This window comes from Mus musculus, chromosome 7, assembly GCF_000001635.26.
Source record: "Mus musculus strain C57BL/6J chromosome 7, GRCm38.p6 C57BL/6J".
Lineage (NCBI taxonomy): Eukaryota > Metazoa > Chordata > Mammalia > Rodentia > Muridae > Mus > Mus musculus.
In genome coordinates this window covers 131,166,059-131,182,907 of record NC_000073.6, presented here as the reverse complement: position 1 = coordinate 131,182,907, position 16,849 = coordinate 131,166,059, and the positions used below count along the sequence as shown (strand labels likewise).

At 45.9% G+C, this 16,849-nt stretch overlaps 1 protein-coding gene across 2 annotated transcripts in view; it reads right to left on the bottom strand.

Annotated features, from left to right (window-relative positions):
• The window catches only part of Cdcp3 (CUB domain containing protein 3), a 132,051-nt gene extending 123,545 nt beyond the window's left edge, over positions 1-8,506 (bottom strand). For both annotated transcript variants that reach the window (NM_001370825.1, NM_175166.3), the window contains exons 1-2: positions 8,424-8,506; positions 866-964 (exon numbers count right to left, since the gene is read on the bottom strand). In NM_001370825.1, coding sequence (NP_001357754.1) covers positions 866-964; positions 8,424-8,487 — 163 coding nt within the window. In that variant the 5' untranslated portion in view covers positions 8,488-8,506. The remainder of the gene's footprint in view (positions 1-865; positions 965-8,423) is intronic.
• Between the last annotated feature and the right edge of the window lie 8,343 nt (positions 8,507-16,849).

The following is a 16,849-nucleotide window of genomic DNA, read 5'->3' as shown; positions in this document are numbered from 1 at the left end:
CATGTGGAGTGCATTCTGCACCGGACAGTGCTGCCCCCTGCTGGCACCTGGCACTCCCAGTTTTATCTTCCTGCACTTAGCCAGGTAGCAGCCTACTGGCTCACCCAGGGTTCTCAGGGGCAGCAAGCTTTGCTAGGACAGTGGATAGAAAACAACCAAAGATGGGGCTTGGCTGGGTCAGCCACTAGCTATGCAGTCAGTGTATGTGGGGCCACTCGGGTTCTGCTTTCCTCGTCTGCAAAAGAAAACAGTGCGCACCTTAAAGGGTGATCATGAGCCCAATGCAGGTGTGGTACCGGGCATAGGGGAACACTCGGGAACAACTGTAGCTATCTCCATTGTGTGAACCAATAGTTACATAGATGAGGTCTGCTAGACCTTTCCCAAACTGCCGAGGGAAATCTCTGGCATGGGAGGGAGAGGGGGCAGATGGTCTCTTGGTAGCTTTCCTCTTTCCAGTCACCAGAGAGCAGGATTTCAAAGTGTGACCCTTGGATAGGACCTGTTCCCATCTCTGAGAAAGCTTGTTAAATATGGAGGTTCTGGGGTGCACCCATGTCTAAGGGTAAGACCCAAGACTGTGCGTATTCTACAAGTTCTTGAGTGGCTGCCTTGTGCTCCACCGTTTAAGAACACTCTTCACGATTTATGCCGAGAACCAAGAAGGCAGAGAAGGTTCTGACAGTATCTCTGTCTTGGGCACAAAGAATACTGGGGTGTGTTTATGGCTGAGGATAGAGACTCATCCTACTGAGTGTGGACTGTCTATCCCTGGGGGCTTTGGTGTCTTCCCATCTCAATGTCCCTTCCCTTCTCCCCCGACCCCTCCTCTGCAGGCCATAGGCATTGTCTGGCTAGGACTTACCTTCTTGCTGCTCCTCAGACACGCCCTGGATGGAGCTTCTCTTAGGCCGTTCCTTCCCCAGCCTTGCTCCGGATCCTCTGAAGTCCCTCCTGTAACAAGCTGAGATACACCGGCCATGTCAGAGCCTTGCAGGAACCCTGAACACAGCTAACCCAGGTCTCATGGAAACCTCTTGGGTTTTGCTCCAAACCCACCAATCCCCAGCCCAGCAGAGCAAGGTGTGGGGATCTGAATTCGCAGCTACCCAAAGCAGGGTGCCCATGGGAACGGACCGGGTGCCCTGGAACCCATTTTCTTTAAGCTTGTGATTTGGCGTATACTTGGTTTTAAAATTCTCCTTGCTGTCATTTCTGAGTTAATTTCAGTTATTTTGACAATGAGTCAGCCAGTATACTTTGTTATGTTTCTCTAGCGGTCTGTAGTGGATGTTGTGTTTTCTTTAAGGAAGTGACAGTTCATACATAAATTCTACTACGCTCTTAGTTAATTCCATGTTCTTGGACTGCTTTTTAAAACATTTTTTTCTTTCTTAAAAAAATCTATTTTTATAGAATTTTCATTATCCTTTTTCATTTGGAAGGATCTTTATGGTCATTTTTCCTAATTTTATTTTATTTTTAAATTTCTACTCTTTCTTTCTTTCTTTCTTTCTTTCTTTCTTTCTTTCTTTCTTTCTTTCTTTCTTCCTTCCTTCCTTCCTTCCTTCCTTCCTTCCTCCCTCCCTCCCTCCCTCCCTCCCTCCCTCCCTCCCTCTCTCTCTCTCTTTCTTTCTTTCTCTCTTTCTTTTGTTTGATGATGTCATTCTATATGTCCAAGGCTGGCCTTATGCAGGCCAGACTGACTTGAATTCACAAAATCTGCCTGCCTCTGGGATTTAAGGTCTGGCCCTGGTTTTTGTATATATATATATATATATATAGTTTTGTTGTTTTACTTTCAAAAAATAAAAAGGATAATTATTATTGCCATTTACACTGCGTTCTTAGAATTCTTTTCTTTTCTTAGGTATTTTCTTTATTTACATTTCAAATGTTATCACCTTTCCCAGGTTCCCCTCTGGAAACCCCCTCTCCCATTCCTCCTCCTCCTGCTTCTATGAGGATGTTCCCCCATCCACCCACCCACTCCTGCATTCCCCTACATTGGGGCATCAAGCTTTCCCAGGACCAAGGGCCTCTCCTCCCATTGATGCCCAACAAGGCCATCCTCTCCTACATATGCAGCTGGAGTCATGTGTACTCCTTTGTTGATGGTTTAGTCCCTGGGAGTTCTGGGGGGTCCAGTTGGTTAATATTGATGTTCTTCCTATGGGGTTGCAAACCCCTTCAGCTCCTTCAGTCCTTTCTCTAACTCCTCCATTGAAGACCCCTGCTCTCAGCCCAATGGTTGGCTGCAAGCATCTGCCTCTGTTATTTGCCAGACTCTGGCAGAGCCTCTCAGGAGACAGCTATATCAGGCTCCTGTCAGATTTGGATAACAAAAAGATATTTGGCTTCTACTCAGAATAAGTATGGCAGGGTTATTGTTTTCGCTGTTGTTGTTTTGTTTTGTTTTAAAATACGTCATGGCTCCTCCTAGACAAAAGCAATAACTTTTCTCTAACATCATTAATTGCAAGCCAAGGCTGTCCCCCACAGCAATCCCCCTGGTGAACCCATCTATCACTCAACCCATATCTCTACTGTAGCCATTGAAAGGTGACTCTGCTTAGTAGACAACCAAGAATTCAGTCCTGTGGTGCAGTTGGGTCATGGTACTTTTACAATAGCCTAATTCATTGCCAGCTGTTTGTTAGGTGTGCCCGCTGTGCTTTCACATTGATAATGCCCTGGAACTTATCAAGTTACCCAGCCATTTTGCCCTCTTCACAGACGAATAACCAGATGAGGTAGTATACAGCCCACCGAGCAGAGGTATGAGTTTGGCAGCAAGAAGAGACTGCAGAGATCTCTAAGGCTCCTGGGAGTCCAGAGTAGGGACTGCTGCCCTTTATTCAATGCTCATGGTGTGTCCCCTTGAGTCTAAGCACCATCTATTCCCTATTCTGAGCTGACTTGGATAGGCTCTACCATCATTTCCATTCCCATTTCACAGATAAGAAACTTAGGACACACAGAGCCAAGAAACTTCCCCAGACCCGCAGCTGGCAGGAGGCATCCCCAGACCCACAGCTGGCAGGAGGCATCCCCAGACCAGCAGCTGGCAGGAGGTATCCCCAGACCCGCAGCTGGCAGGAGGCATCCCCAGACCCACAGCTGGCAGGAGGCATCCCCAGACCAGCAGCTGGCAGGAGGTATCCCCAGACCCGCAGCTGGCAGGAGGCATCCCCAGACCCACAGCTGGCAGGAGGCATCCCCAGACCAGCAGCTGGCAGGAGGCATCCCCAGACCCGCAGCTGGCAGGAGGCATCCCCAGACCCACAGCTGGCAGGAGGCATCCCCAGACCAGCAGCTGGCAGGAGGCATCCCCAGACCAGCAGCTGGCAGGAGGCATCCCCAGACCAGCAGCTGGCAGGAGGCATCCCCAGACCAGCAGCTGGCAGGAGGCATCCCCAGACCAGCAGCTGGCAGGAGGCATCCCCAGACCCGCAGCTGGCAGGAGGCATCCCCAGACCCGCAGCTGGCAGGAGGCATCCCCAGACCCGCAGCTGGCAGGAGGCACCCCCAGACCCACAGCTGGCAGGAGGCATCCCCAGACCCACAGCTGGCAGGAGGCATCCCCAGACTCACAGCTGGCAGGAGGCATTCCCAGACCAGCAGCTGGCAGGAGGCATCCCCAGACCCACAGCTGGCAGGAGGCACCCCCAGACCCACAGCTGGCAGGAGGCATCCCCAGACCCACAGCTGGCAGGAGGCATCCCCAGACCAGCAGCTGGCAGGAGGCAGCACCCTTGTTTGGTTCTGGAGAACATTCAGCCTTGGCAGCACCTGGCCTCCCTAGGGCCCTCTTCATCTTGTCCATGATCCATGGCTTGGCTTTGACCCCTCTTTCTCTCCCTGACCCCACATCCCGCTACATCAGGTCAGGTCCTCCATTTTCCATTTATCCAATCTTTTCTACCCTCTCTGGACAGTGTCTTACCATGTATCTCCAGAACAACCTCTAACTCCATATCCTCCCACCTCAGCCTCCTGAAGGATGAGGCTACAGGTGTGTGCCATCATGCCTGGCACCAATTACTTTTCATCAATCTTTGTGTATATATTAAGCCTTAACTCTCTTTTGAGACGGTCTTACTATGTAGCTCTGGCTGACCTGTTTGTGATTTCAAGACTGGCCTTGAAATCTTAGGAATCTGCTCCTAACTGCTGGGATTGAAAGGCTGTGCCACCAAACCCAGATTCAACATTTTGAAAGAATTATAGGTTCATCACCTCATTAGAAAACAACTAATGTGTGCTGACTAGGCCCAACGAGGTGACCTGGATTGTAGATGGTCATGGGAAGGAGAAAGGGAGGGAGGGAGACAGGGGGGAAGAAAGAAAGGAAGAAAAGATCTCTACTGCCGTTGTATAAAAACATGGCCATCCAGAATAAGGAGAGGTGTGTGTGCACACAACTGCATGCATGCATGTGTGCGTATGTGTATGTGTGTGTACTGTCATTCTTTCACTTTCCCTAATTTAATTTCTCTTCCATTCTTGTCCATGTCACCTGCCTACTCACCCCCCCCAAAGCCATATTAGCATCATTTTTATGATTATACTAGGTCCTAATTATCTACTAGGTAAAGATCAAAGTTCTTAGCCTGGATTCAAGACCTCTCTGTAATTAGACCACAGTTTCCTTCCTAGCTCCTGTCTCATTGGTGCGGGATTTGTAGAGACTGTTTCCCTATTTAAGTTGGAAAATGTTGAGAACTAAAGCATCCAGAAAAAAGAAAGGCACTTGTGCTGAAGAGTATACAAAGCTGGCTAGACAGTCATGACTGAATAATCAGAAGGTTGAAGATCCAAAATCAGAATCATTTTGAGCTATTTTTAATCCCCTCAACAGTCATTCACCACCCACCTTCTGCATTTGACCCAACATCCTTTTTGAATATCAGATAACCCCTGGAAAATAATCTTAGCAAATCACTAGCCTCCATCAGCTCAAAAGTGAGGCATGTCATCAGATATCACCGGAGACCTATAGCAGAGATTCCCCCTGTGTGAGAACAGGCCTACCCTCTATCTCCAACAGCTTTCATAGGAGGCCACCAAGTTGCCCTTTGCATCTTTCCTGTGAACTGCCCCAGTAATACCCAAGGCTCCAGTGATCTACAAGTCCCACAAATCCCTTCTATCATTAAGTGACCTTCAGGGAGCTGCACTACCCCCCTGGGTGGTTGTTCTTAGAAGGTCACACTGGTCCCATTGTGCGTTAGGCTCTTGTGCAATTACCAGAAGCTTGGCAAAGCCTATTGTGCCATATCCTGTCACTAATCCTTGGCTCCTGGAAGCTCCAGCCCCTCAGTCCCCATCCCTCCTCCTGGAAGCTGTAGAATGACATAAACATTTCAGGGCAGAGGTATGGCAAAGCATGGACAGGAACAGAAAGGTTGCAAGGGCACCGAGATAAAGGAGGCACCAGGGCTGGGGAAAAACAGCTCTATTGATAACTGAGCCTTGCAAGAAGTGTCTACCAGACAGGCTGATCTCCTTAATTAACTTTGTATTTGGAGAACATGAGTGAAAGAAAAAAATATATAATCCTCTTAATTTTGTTTTTGGAGAAGCTTGTGGGCAGACGAGGCCCAGGGTCCAATATTCTTGCTCAGTGATTTCCATTCCTTTTCTCCAAGTATGAAGTGGGCCTCAGTGGTGCCAGGAGCCACAGAAGAGCAGTGTGTTCTGCTGAACATGGTGGACAGCTCCAGCACTGAACAGGAGGTCAGCCAACACCAAAGTGGACAGAGATCAGGCAAGAGAGGAGAGCTGTGACCGGTTTGCAGACTTGAGTTTCAGTAAGATGAGAGGTGGGGCTCAGGGGAAGGTAGGCCCAGGACCACGGTTGATCCTTTCATGGTGGACCCTCTCTGCTGTTCCTTGTTTTATAAGGGAGCTTCCAGAATACATTCGTAAGAGAACCACTCCCCACCCTGACCCCGGAGCTCTCAGAAATTGCTACACTTGTCCCAGACTGAGACCTTTCTACTTCCCACCCCTGCATCCATGCTAAATTCTTCCTATACTGGATTCCAAACAGTCCTGGTCACACCCCAGGAGGACTTCCCAAAAGCAGCCCCAGCTGTGGCTAGGAGCAGATTTTATTGGGGTGTCTTCTGGATTGATCCAGGAGTCACGTTCATCCAGGCTTTGGTTTCCCCAAAGCCGGAACTGTCACTTTGAATGAGACTAACCTCAGCGTCCTCTTTGCCACAGTAGAACTAGAATGATTGGCTAGAACTCTTGAATTCTCTCAGAACACTCCAAAAGTTCTCATGTGTCAGGGAACGCCATACATTGCACATAGCATTGGTAAAGTTCATAGGTCCCCAGTGTTTACCTACACTGCTTTCTATTCATGGAGGAAGGAAGAAAAATTCCCCTTTTTTGCTATATTTGGAAAGTTGAATCTATTACTTGGGAATTACTACTGAGGGGTTGGGGAGGTAACTCTGAGATTAAGAGAATGCATGATCTCGTAGTTTTAGCTATCATATTAATATCACTCAACTCACTGTACATATACATGACATGAAAGAGACTTTATGTAAATACATAACCATGGAAAGCAAAGATTTTTCTTTAGGATTCAGGAACTGCTTAGCCCATTTGTGGCTTATATTGTTTGTCAACCCAGGGATTTGATATTGGAGGTTGAGCATGATAGGAAGAAAATTACATATGTAATAAAGTTTTATTGAAAAAAAAGAGAATGCTACTTCTGCAGAAGACTGGAGTTCAGCTCCCAGCACACACACACACTGCGCTGCTCACAGCCTCTGTAACTCTAATTCCAGGGGACCTTACTTCTCTTCCAGCTTCTGGGGGCCTGGTGCTCAGGTGCTTGCTCCCACACAGACACATACATACAATGAAAAGGAAAAAGGGAAAGAAAAGAGCTACTGAAATATTGGAAGGGGGACTATCCCAATGTCTTAGGGGAACTTGGAAAGTGGAGATCTCATAGCTAAGGGAATCTGAGATTCAATAATTTCACTTCTTCATCTAAGATGTACAACTTGTAGTCCACAGCATCTATAGCAGTAATTAGACTGACTGAGCACTTCCTGTGTCTGAGTGACCCTTCGAAGTCTTTTGCTAACACCTCATTAATCTCACATGTCACGCCCTTTGTAGGAGAAGGCACAGAGGCATGAGAATTCAAAACTTGTTTCAAGTTCCTAAGACTAGAAAGTGCGCATTAGGTCCTGAAGGCTCTAGAGCAGTGGTCCTTAGCCTTCCTAATGCCGTGACCCTTTAATACAGTTCCTCATGTTGTGGTGACCCCAGCCATGAAATTATTTTCGTTGCTATAATTTTGCTACTGTTATGAATGATAATGTAAATATCTGTGGTTTTGCTGGCCTTAGGTGATCCCTGAGAAAGGGTTGTTTGACCACCAAAGGGTCGAGACCCACAGGTTGAGAATCACCACGAGATTGCTGTGTCTCCAACCTGTATTCCCAGGCTCAAGTACTATAGGATATGTAGATGCAAAAGAAAGCATAAAGCACCCACGAGATCATTCCTTATGCTCCAGTACAACTTAACTGTTTTTTTAAACACTGGGAATATTGCATAAATATATGCATACAATTATCTGTAATCAAGTTATTTGTTTTGAATTTATGAATTCATTATGGAATTATGAATATTTAGAAATATTCATTTGTTTACTTTCTTACCTATACTCAAGTAAGCAAATAAATTAAGCAATAAAAGACTTTAACGTTTTCCCCCAAAGCCACTGAACAATGATAAAAATAATCAAGATCATGTAAATGTTCCAAATTAGTCTCAAATGAAATGAAAACTTCCCTAAGCAGACCAGTAGAGAACAACATTAAAACCAAAAATTGCAAAGGGTTCAATATGGTTTTTATAAAGTACTGATTTTTCAGAATAGAAATCTTTACAAGTCAAGTCCAGGTAATTTTGTGTCATATCAAATATTTCAAGCCAGGAGGTTTTATTGACATTTTCCAGATCCATTCAACACTAGAAAAGAAATACCAATTATAATTCAATACTCTTGGTGAGTGCTAAATACCAAAACTTGAGCACAGGAACCAAAGAACACTTCAAAGTCCCTTGCTGGCTCGTCTTGGCCAATAGCCCTTCCTTATTTCCCTCCAGAAGTCTACAAACAGAGCCACAGTCCATGGAAACACTAAATTGACTGATGCTTTGTTCACAGAAAACAAATCTTTCCTAAAACATTTGACTCAACATCCAAAAACCAGATCAAGGGGATGTGTGGCTGACCACAGTAGCAGTCAACAGAGGTCAGATTATGTTACACAGAGCAACTGCCCCCTTTGTGTTGACTTAATTTTAAGCTGGTGCATCAAAGGGCAAGAGACAAAACCACACTTTTTCCCATCTGTCACAAGGCATTAGCTGTGTACCTGCTTCAGGTAGGATCGCAGCATGGAAGAACAGCAGCCAAAGTAGGCGGGTGTGGCAGCCCATGTTGGGAGGGTTTCCAGCTACTGGCTAGCCTCAAGTTCCAGCTTTATATTCTCTTCAGGATCCCTGGTGGGAGTGGCCTGGCAACTCGATGCTCTTCTCCAGCTCGAATTGGCAAGCGTCCGGAGCAGGGCACAGCCAATGCGTTTGCCTTGGCATCTTGCATGTTTGTTCTGAGGAGCAAGAGTGGTTTGGCCTATTAGATACATCCCATTAGAAGACCTGGAAGTCGGTGTCAGAGAAGAGAAAGGCTAAAGAGTGTGCTGGTGGCTAGGCAGACAGAACCTTCTAGGCCATCTTCGAAGAGAAGCTACCAGGAGCCTAGAACCCCCCTGAAGTATTTCTTTGTAGCAAATGGCCAATACCAATGTAAGAGGCCTCTAGAGCCCTGCTTATCACTCAGTGCCCACATCCAACCTACCTCTCTCCTCCTCTTGAAATTCCCCATTGGTCTCCAGCTACTTACACTTATGTAATTGAACTTCCAACTCCTATGGCACTCATGAAGAGTGTGCATTTTACAACACCCAACACATTCTGCCTTAGAATCACTGCTTGCATCTCAGTCTGATTTCCTCCATGGGCCTGTTCTAGTTTGTTTCCAAAGCAACTGCGGGGTGGGGGTGGGGGGAGAGGCAGGGTTTATCTTATCTTAAAGCTTATAGTCTATCAGTGGGGGAAGTCATAGCAAGAACTCAAGCAGGGCAGAAACTTGGAGACAGGAGCAGAAGCAGAAGTCATAAAGGAATAATGTGTACTAACTCTACTTTCTTATACAACTCAGGACCACTTCCCTGGTGGGGTAGCACGGCCCAGAGTGAGTTAGGTTCTCGCACATCAATTGTCAATCAAGACAATAACCCCATAGTTTGCCCTACAGGCCAATCAGATGGATACAGTTTATTTCAGTTAAGGTTCTCTCTTCCCAGGTGACTGTAGCTTGTGTCAAGTCGACAAACACTAGCCACCACGGGTTTATAAGCTTTATCAAGGGAAGGGGTCTCTTCATATTGTTGAAGCCTTATTTATGAAGTGCTTTGCACAGTGCCTTTCTGTCAGATTTTAGCTGCTGCTTCCTTCACAGGTATGTTCTCTCTGCCTGAATCAGTAATCTTCTAGAATCTCTAAGTATCCTCTGCCCCAAGTCTTCTGATACACCTTCTAGAGCCTGTCTAACTTATATCCCTGAATATAGAACAGGTATAAAGGACTAGAATGTTCTGTGGACTTGGGCCATGCACCATGAAAAGGAATAGCAAGAGAACATTGTCCATATCTGAAAACTCCTGTCTTACTTTTAAGGCTCTCCTGCCACCAGTTGGGTGACTCAAATGTCTTAGTCATCACGTCCATTTGGAAGAGCTGAGCTTCCACTGTGAGTGCTATGCTAGAAAGTGGCCAGCTCCACACATGGTTAGGTCGGAAACAGGACCACGTGCGAGAAGGAGAGAGTCTGGGACTTGGGTTTGAAAGGTTGGGTCTCAGGCTCAGGATTTAGCTCAGTGGCAGAGTACTCGCCGAGCGTTCAGGAAGCCCTGAGTTCCATCTCCAGCACTAAAAAAAATATGTAAATAAATGCTTCAATCTTGTGTCAGTCACTATGACTTGGTACAAATCAGCTTAGATTCCCACAGCCTCAATTTCCTCATGTGAGAGAGTAGCTCACAGCATCTGCCAAGAGGGCAGAACATAATTCAGTCCCTGGTGATACATAAAAGATGTGCACATGATGAAGACAGTGAGTCCACTGTCTCTTCTTATGCTGTTTTGAGATAAGATGTTACTTTATAGCTGAGGCTAGCCTCAAAATCATGGCAATCCTCCTGCCTCAGACTCCTAAGTGCCGGGACAACAGCATTTTTTCCAACACTGTTTACCAATAGAAATCCTGTTAAGAGATTTTGAGTTTTTTTTTTTTTCTCATAGTTCTCAGTGCTATTAAGCCAGCAAATAAATTCAAATTTGACCAAGCAGGAAAAGGCATCAAGTAGGGAGGGGTATTTAGTCAGACATAACTGTGGTTAAAATGTTTCACAGGCCCACAAAGGATCGCTGGGGTTTTTCTGGATCAACCTATCTCTGGAGGTCTCAGGCTAGAAGTAGTCTTCAGATTCAACACTGACTGCACTGTGAAGTCACATCCTTGTCAAGCACGACCTGGTGAATCCAAGATCAGCTATTGCTTCCTTCCTTCCTCCCTTCTTGCCCCTCTCCCTCCCTTCCTTCCTCCCTTCCTCCCTCTCTTCTTCCCTCCCTTCTCTCCCTCCCTTCTCTCCCTCCCTTCTCTCCCTTCCTCCCTACTTTCCTCTCTCCCTCCCTTCCTTCTTCCCTCTCTCCCTCCCTTCTCTCCCTCTCTCCCTCCCTTCTCTCCCTCTCTCCCTCCCTTTTCTCTCTCCTTCCCTTCTCTCCCTTTCTCCCTCCCTCCCTCCCTCCCTCCCTTCCTCCCTCCCTCCCTTCTTTATGTCTGTCAGGAAGCATCAGGCGGACTGACATGTCCAGGATCTTGGTTCCTGTTCACACTGCCATCCATACTACACATGTTTAGTCATGTACTATCTTCGGACATGATCATCTGTCGTGCCCATGCTTGTGGAGGCATTCATATTTTACTGCAGTTCTTGGGGGCATGGTGCTGGCATTCTATCTTCAGCATCCTATTGATGACTTTATATCACGTCAGACATGGCTTGCTAATGCAGCCCCCATGCTTAGTCCCTCTCCCTCCTCTGACTCTCTCACATCCTGGGGAACTGAGCCACTTCAGGGTTGCCCTGACTCTCTGTCCCTTCTCTTACCTTCATTCTGCAGGACAACAGAGCACTCTGGCAAGGGTGACATTTCTCAATTCAGATCCCCAACTCATGTGTGTGTTACAGTGTTCTGTAAGCATCAGAGACCTGCCAGCATCAACCATTCATTCCATTTCTGTCCACTGGACATTTATATTTCTTTTATTACAAGAAGCACATGACATTTCTTCCATGTGTTTCCTACTCCACATCCTCACGCATTAAGTCGGCTGCTTTTGCTTTCTATTGTCATTGATCGCAGAAGTGACACGGGGCAAAATAAAGTGGAGGAAAAACTTCATGGTCCCACTAGAAGAGAGTTAGGATGTCACATCAGCAGGCCCAAGATGGCAGAATCTGCAATCTGTACCATTTCAGCTCTCAGTGCTACTGTCTTCCAAATAGGACAGTGACAGAGATCTCATGGAGTTATTGGAAATTATAGGACATAGGTGAGGTGGGGTTGGGAGATAGCTCAGTTGTTGAAGTACTTGCCTTAAAGGAATAGAGACCCGAACTGAATACCCAGAGCCTACTTTTTTTTTTTTTAAGCAAGAAAAACAGTCAGGCATGGTGTGTAGGTTTGTGAGCCCAGCACTGGGAAGGCAGACAGCAGACCTCTGGGGCTTGTTGGCCACGCGGCCTAGCCCAGTCAAGAAGTTCTGAATCTTGTGAGCCAAAGCTTGGCAGAATAGATAACAGCATAGGCTGTCTTCTGGCCTCTACTTGCCCTTGAGTATGCGCACGTGCGCACACACACACACACACACACAAATGGGTAAGAATATCCAAAAAAAAAACCAATCAATAAATGACTGCATGAAATTCTGAAAGAACTAATAAAAAGATTATTTTAAAAAGAACATTCACCCCCCACTTACAGATAGAAGCTTGAAATGTCCTGTGTGGAAGGAACTTGAGGTGTTTTTATTACAGTCTTAAGTTGAATTTTACATAAGCAAACCGACCTAAGACTTTGATGACTCACCCATTTCTATGGTATGACTGAGGACACTGGGAGATGACAGTGACTCTCAACCTTCATTCCAGAAGCTTCTCCATGAAGTAGTCCACAATGTACACAGAGAACCCCAGATGGTCAATGTGTGGACAAGAGACTGAGGAGGAGTGCTCAGCCTTAAATAGAATGTATATGATCACATCCCTCCCATCAAACATCAGGTATCTTTGAGGGAGTGGGGGAGGGATAGAGCTGAAAAATTGTTAGAGCCAGAGGCGGTGATGGTGTCAAGGAAACTGTTTTTCCAGACACAACATGGCAACTGCACATATGAACTCAGAGTGATGGTTACAGAGCATATAAGAACTGTACCACCTTCTGAATAGAGACAGGAATAGAATCCCAACACTAGCTGAGGACTATTGGTATTTAATAGCTACAGAGTCAATTTCTTCTAAGGTCGTGAGCCCTGATAAATCAACCATGCAGTGGGCAGGTCCCACTCCTAAGAGGAGTTGAGCATCATGAAATAGATCAAGCTGGGAAAAGAAAGGGAGGGAGGAAGGAAAGATGGAAGGAAGGAAGAAAGTGTGAAAATGGAAGGGGCTGGGAGAAAAATGTGAATATAATCCAAATACATTGCATGAAAATCTGAAAGAATTAATAAAAATATTTTAAAAAGAACATTCACCCCCCACTTACAGATAGAAGCTTGAAATGTCCTGTGTGGAAGGAACTTGAGGTATTTTCATTAAAGTTTTAAGCTGAATTTTACAAGAGCAAACTGACCTAAGACTTTGATGGCCCACCATGGATAGTAGAGTTTTGGAAGACTTTACATTCTCTGCCACGACGAGAGATCTGAGTCTTATAGGGAAACTGAGGAGGTGGGAGTGAGTGGGTGGGTGGAGGAACACCCTCATAGAAGTGGAAGAGGGAGGATAGGATAGGGGGTTTATGGGAGGGGGAAACTGGGAAAGGGGATAACATTTGAAATGTAAATAAAGAAAATATCCAATAAAAAGAAAAAAGAAAAAAAAATCAGTTCTGACCCAGGGAAGTGATTCAGTGTTTAAAATGCTTACAGTCCAAGCAACGGGATGGGAGTTTGCAGTCTCAGAACCCACATAAATACCATGGTGGCCTGCTTGTAATTCCAGCCTTGGAAGAAGATACACACAGGGAGATGAGGGATTGCTGGAACTCATGAAAGTAGTCCTATCAATGAGCTCTGAGTTTGATTGAATGACCCTGCCTTAAAGAACAAAATGAAAGAACAACGGAGCAAGATTTCTGACATCTGCCTTGGGCCTCCACAGACAGCTGCACCTGCACTCACCACACACACACAAGTAAACACAAGAGAGGAGGGGGAAGAGGAGAGGAGGAAGTGACTGGTTCCTCCCAGGCTGCTGTGGGAGGTGGAACAGCCCCCTTGAGCATGCCAGCATGCTATTTAAGTACCCTGGGTCACTGGAAGGAACTGCATTCGGTTCATGGAATTTTGCAGAAGATGAATTGATATTTTCAGTTTAGACATTCTCAGTATACTCCCTCTGATGCTCTTTCAGGCATCTGCCTTTTGTTGTGTTATCATAAATCGTTCATCACCAACTTGGGGTTCCTATCATAGAGGGTGGCATGGCAGGTGCTCTATTCCTCTTCTGGGTTTTCTTTTATACTTTCATCCTATCACAGGAAATTTCATCTTTGAAAACATGAAATGGAAACTTAAGACCTCTTTGGAGTAAGTTGTGTTAGATGGTGTTTTGTTGGGGCAAACACGTGAAGGAGTGTTTTCCTGAAGTGGACACAGATGAAAGACTAAGGCAGACTTGTGAAGGAATGTTTCACTGAAGCAGACACAGGAGAAAGGATGTTCTGCTAAAGCAAACACGTGAGAGGACACGTGATGAAGGATTCTTCGCTGACAACACGCATGTATTGGTCTGCCTTACATTGCATAGTTGAACTTCATTTGTCAGGACTCCTTGGACTCAGGCCGATTAGATGCAAATACTGAGACAAGACCTGTACTGAGGTAAGACACATGGAGGACACATGATGTTTGGAGTACTCCACGGAGTGATGGAGAGGGAGCTTGGCTTGCTGGTACAGCTAGCTCTGCAATGCTTGTGGATCTCCTGTCTTCACTGATCTTTACTTCCCTGAGAGAGGCACAGCTGAGAACCTCTCCTGGTGTTCCTGTTGGTCCCTCCTGCTGACTAGACCCAAGGCTGAGGCCTAGCTGTCTCTGCTAGGTCATGTCACTACTGTTGCTAACCCGACTGTACTGTACTGGGCTGCTGGTGTATCCATGAAGTGTTTTCGAGTGGATCAAATTGCACTCACTGCCTGCTAACTTTTGAACTGAACTGCTGATTTCCAGACAACACAGACAGAAGTTGGTCCAAAGAACATTTCTAAACAGGTCCACTTCCCCCAACCCCATCCTTTCTTTCCCACTACCTCTGGTGGGTGGTGGACTACAAGGGAGGTTAAAGCATTTAAGAACCATCATTAAAAATAGGATTTGAAAAAATTGAAGTTACAGATACATGATTATGATTCTGAGTTCTGCACATTACTGAGAGCCTTGTAACATGTCCCACTTCTCTGTTGTTGGCTGCCACTAGTGCTGTCCTTGTCCCTGCTGCATTACTAGGCCTAGAGAGGCCCCTAAACCGCTGCCCCACCCCCATCCTTCTCCCTTCTGCCTTTTGTCTGAGGCTGTGGATATAGCTCAGTTGGTGAAGCGCTTGACATGCAAGCATGAGAAGTTGAGTTAAATCCCAAGCACCCGTGTAAAAGGCTGAGCACTGTCCCCAAATCTATGGAGGTAAAAATAGGGGAATCCTTAGGCTTGCTGGCCAGCTAGTGTAGAACCCAGGAACTGGTGAGAAACTGCCTCAAAAAACAAGGTGATAGCTCCCAAGGAATGAGACCTGAGGTTGACCTCTGGCTTCTCCATACAGGTACACACACATGGGTGCAAAAGAGCATACATGAATAACTAGCACACACACACACACACACACACACACACACACACACACGAATGAATTTGTACAAGTTCACACAACTATTTAGAAAAAATTTTAATCCAGGTTCAGGACATGGAGAAATCAACCTTCAAGAGACCAGGAAATTGTCCCTGCTGGCAAGTTTGCATAATGCCAGACAGTGCTGGGCAGGCTGCTGGTAGAGAGAAGACACAGTGTCTTACTTGTCACTGAATCCTGTAATCTGCTGGCAAGACGTGCCAACAGGAGTGATAGCGTGACAGTTATGAGCCTAACTGGTCACTTTTTGATTGGTTGTGAGGCCTACACATGATAGACTTCATGCTTGTTTCTGTAAACCTGATCCAAAGCCCGTGGGTGGGAAGATCATAGGCTTGAGGGGGCATCTTCCTCTTATTCTGCTGAGTTGTTGTCCTGTCAAACTGTACTCTAAATATTTGTGATAGATCCATGCTGTTCTTAACTTTGGCCAGAGAAACTTCTTTTCATGGAGGGTAGTGGCTAATGCAGAGATAGTTGGTCATAGTTGGTTGAGATACTGAATTCAAACAATGCCAAGCACTCCCTTTGCCTGAATCATCTTACCAACCCCTCACCATCCAAGGGAAGAGAAATTCATGGGAGAAGGAGAGGAAAGAAGCCAGAGCCAGGGGATGGGGAGGAAGGCTGTGAAAAGCTGACCTCTGGACACGGCATGGCTATTATAGCACCTGCGGCTACCTGCACAATATCCAGCCAGTCAAAATTCCATGACTGGGGGAACAACCATAGAGGCCCCACCACACCAGAGGAGATATTGGCAGCAATGGATGCCAAGGGAGAGAGAACTGCTCTCCTTTGGTGACATGGCCACTGGTAGGTTGTTCATCCCCTAGTGAACGAACACCCATGTGCCTATAATGGACAGCAATAATGGGACTTGTAGGGAGAGGTATTTAAAGCAAGAGACTGGGAGAGAGACAGGAAGGTGGGAGAAAGGTGGGGTGGAGGTAGATTTGGAGGGAGGTAGTAGTGAATGGATGTGATCAATGTACATTATATAAATGTATGAAACCTTCAAAGAATAAAGATAATATTTTTAACAACAACAAAAAAACTCCCAGAATTTTAATCCAGGGACTTCAACTCCAAAGAGTGAGTAAAAAGAAAACTAATTGTCTATCAGTCAAAAAAAAAAATCTGACCTTGTAAAGTGATGATAAGGGAGACATGTTTGCACACACAGAACACATCTTTTAAGTGAAATAATTTGTGTAGCTGATAGAACCTAGTGGGGAAACCCCCAATCAATTCCGGATTCGGCGTGCACCCAAACAATCACGAAAAGGACCGTCTTGATGTAAACACACGAGGTAGTTTAATGACAGAGCTCCAGACTGACATGTATCCCACACAGGAGATAATGGATGTCAGTCACGAGGCTCGAAAGCTAGGGGTTTTTTGGGGAAAGGGGCTTAGGGATGTGGAATTCAGCACAGCGACACACTATTGGCTTATTCAAACATCAGCAGAAAAATTACATGTACGTGCAGGGTGTCAGAGTTCTGTGAGTTGTTGACTCAGTTCAGATAGCCCTGTTATGTCCTCACATT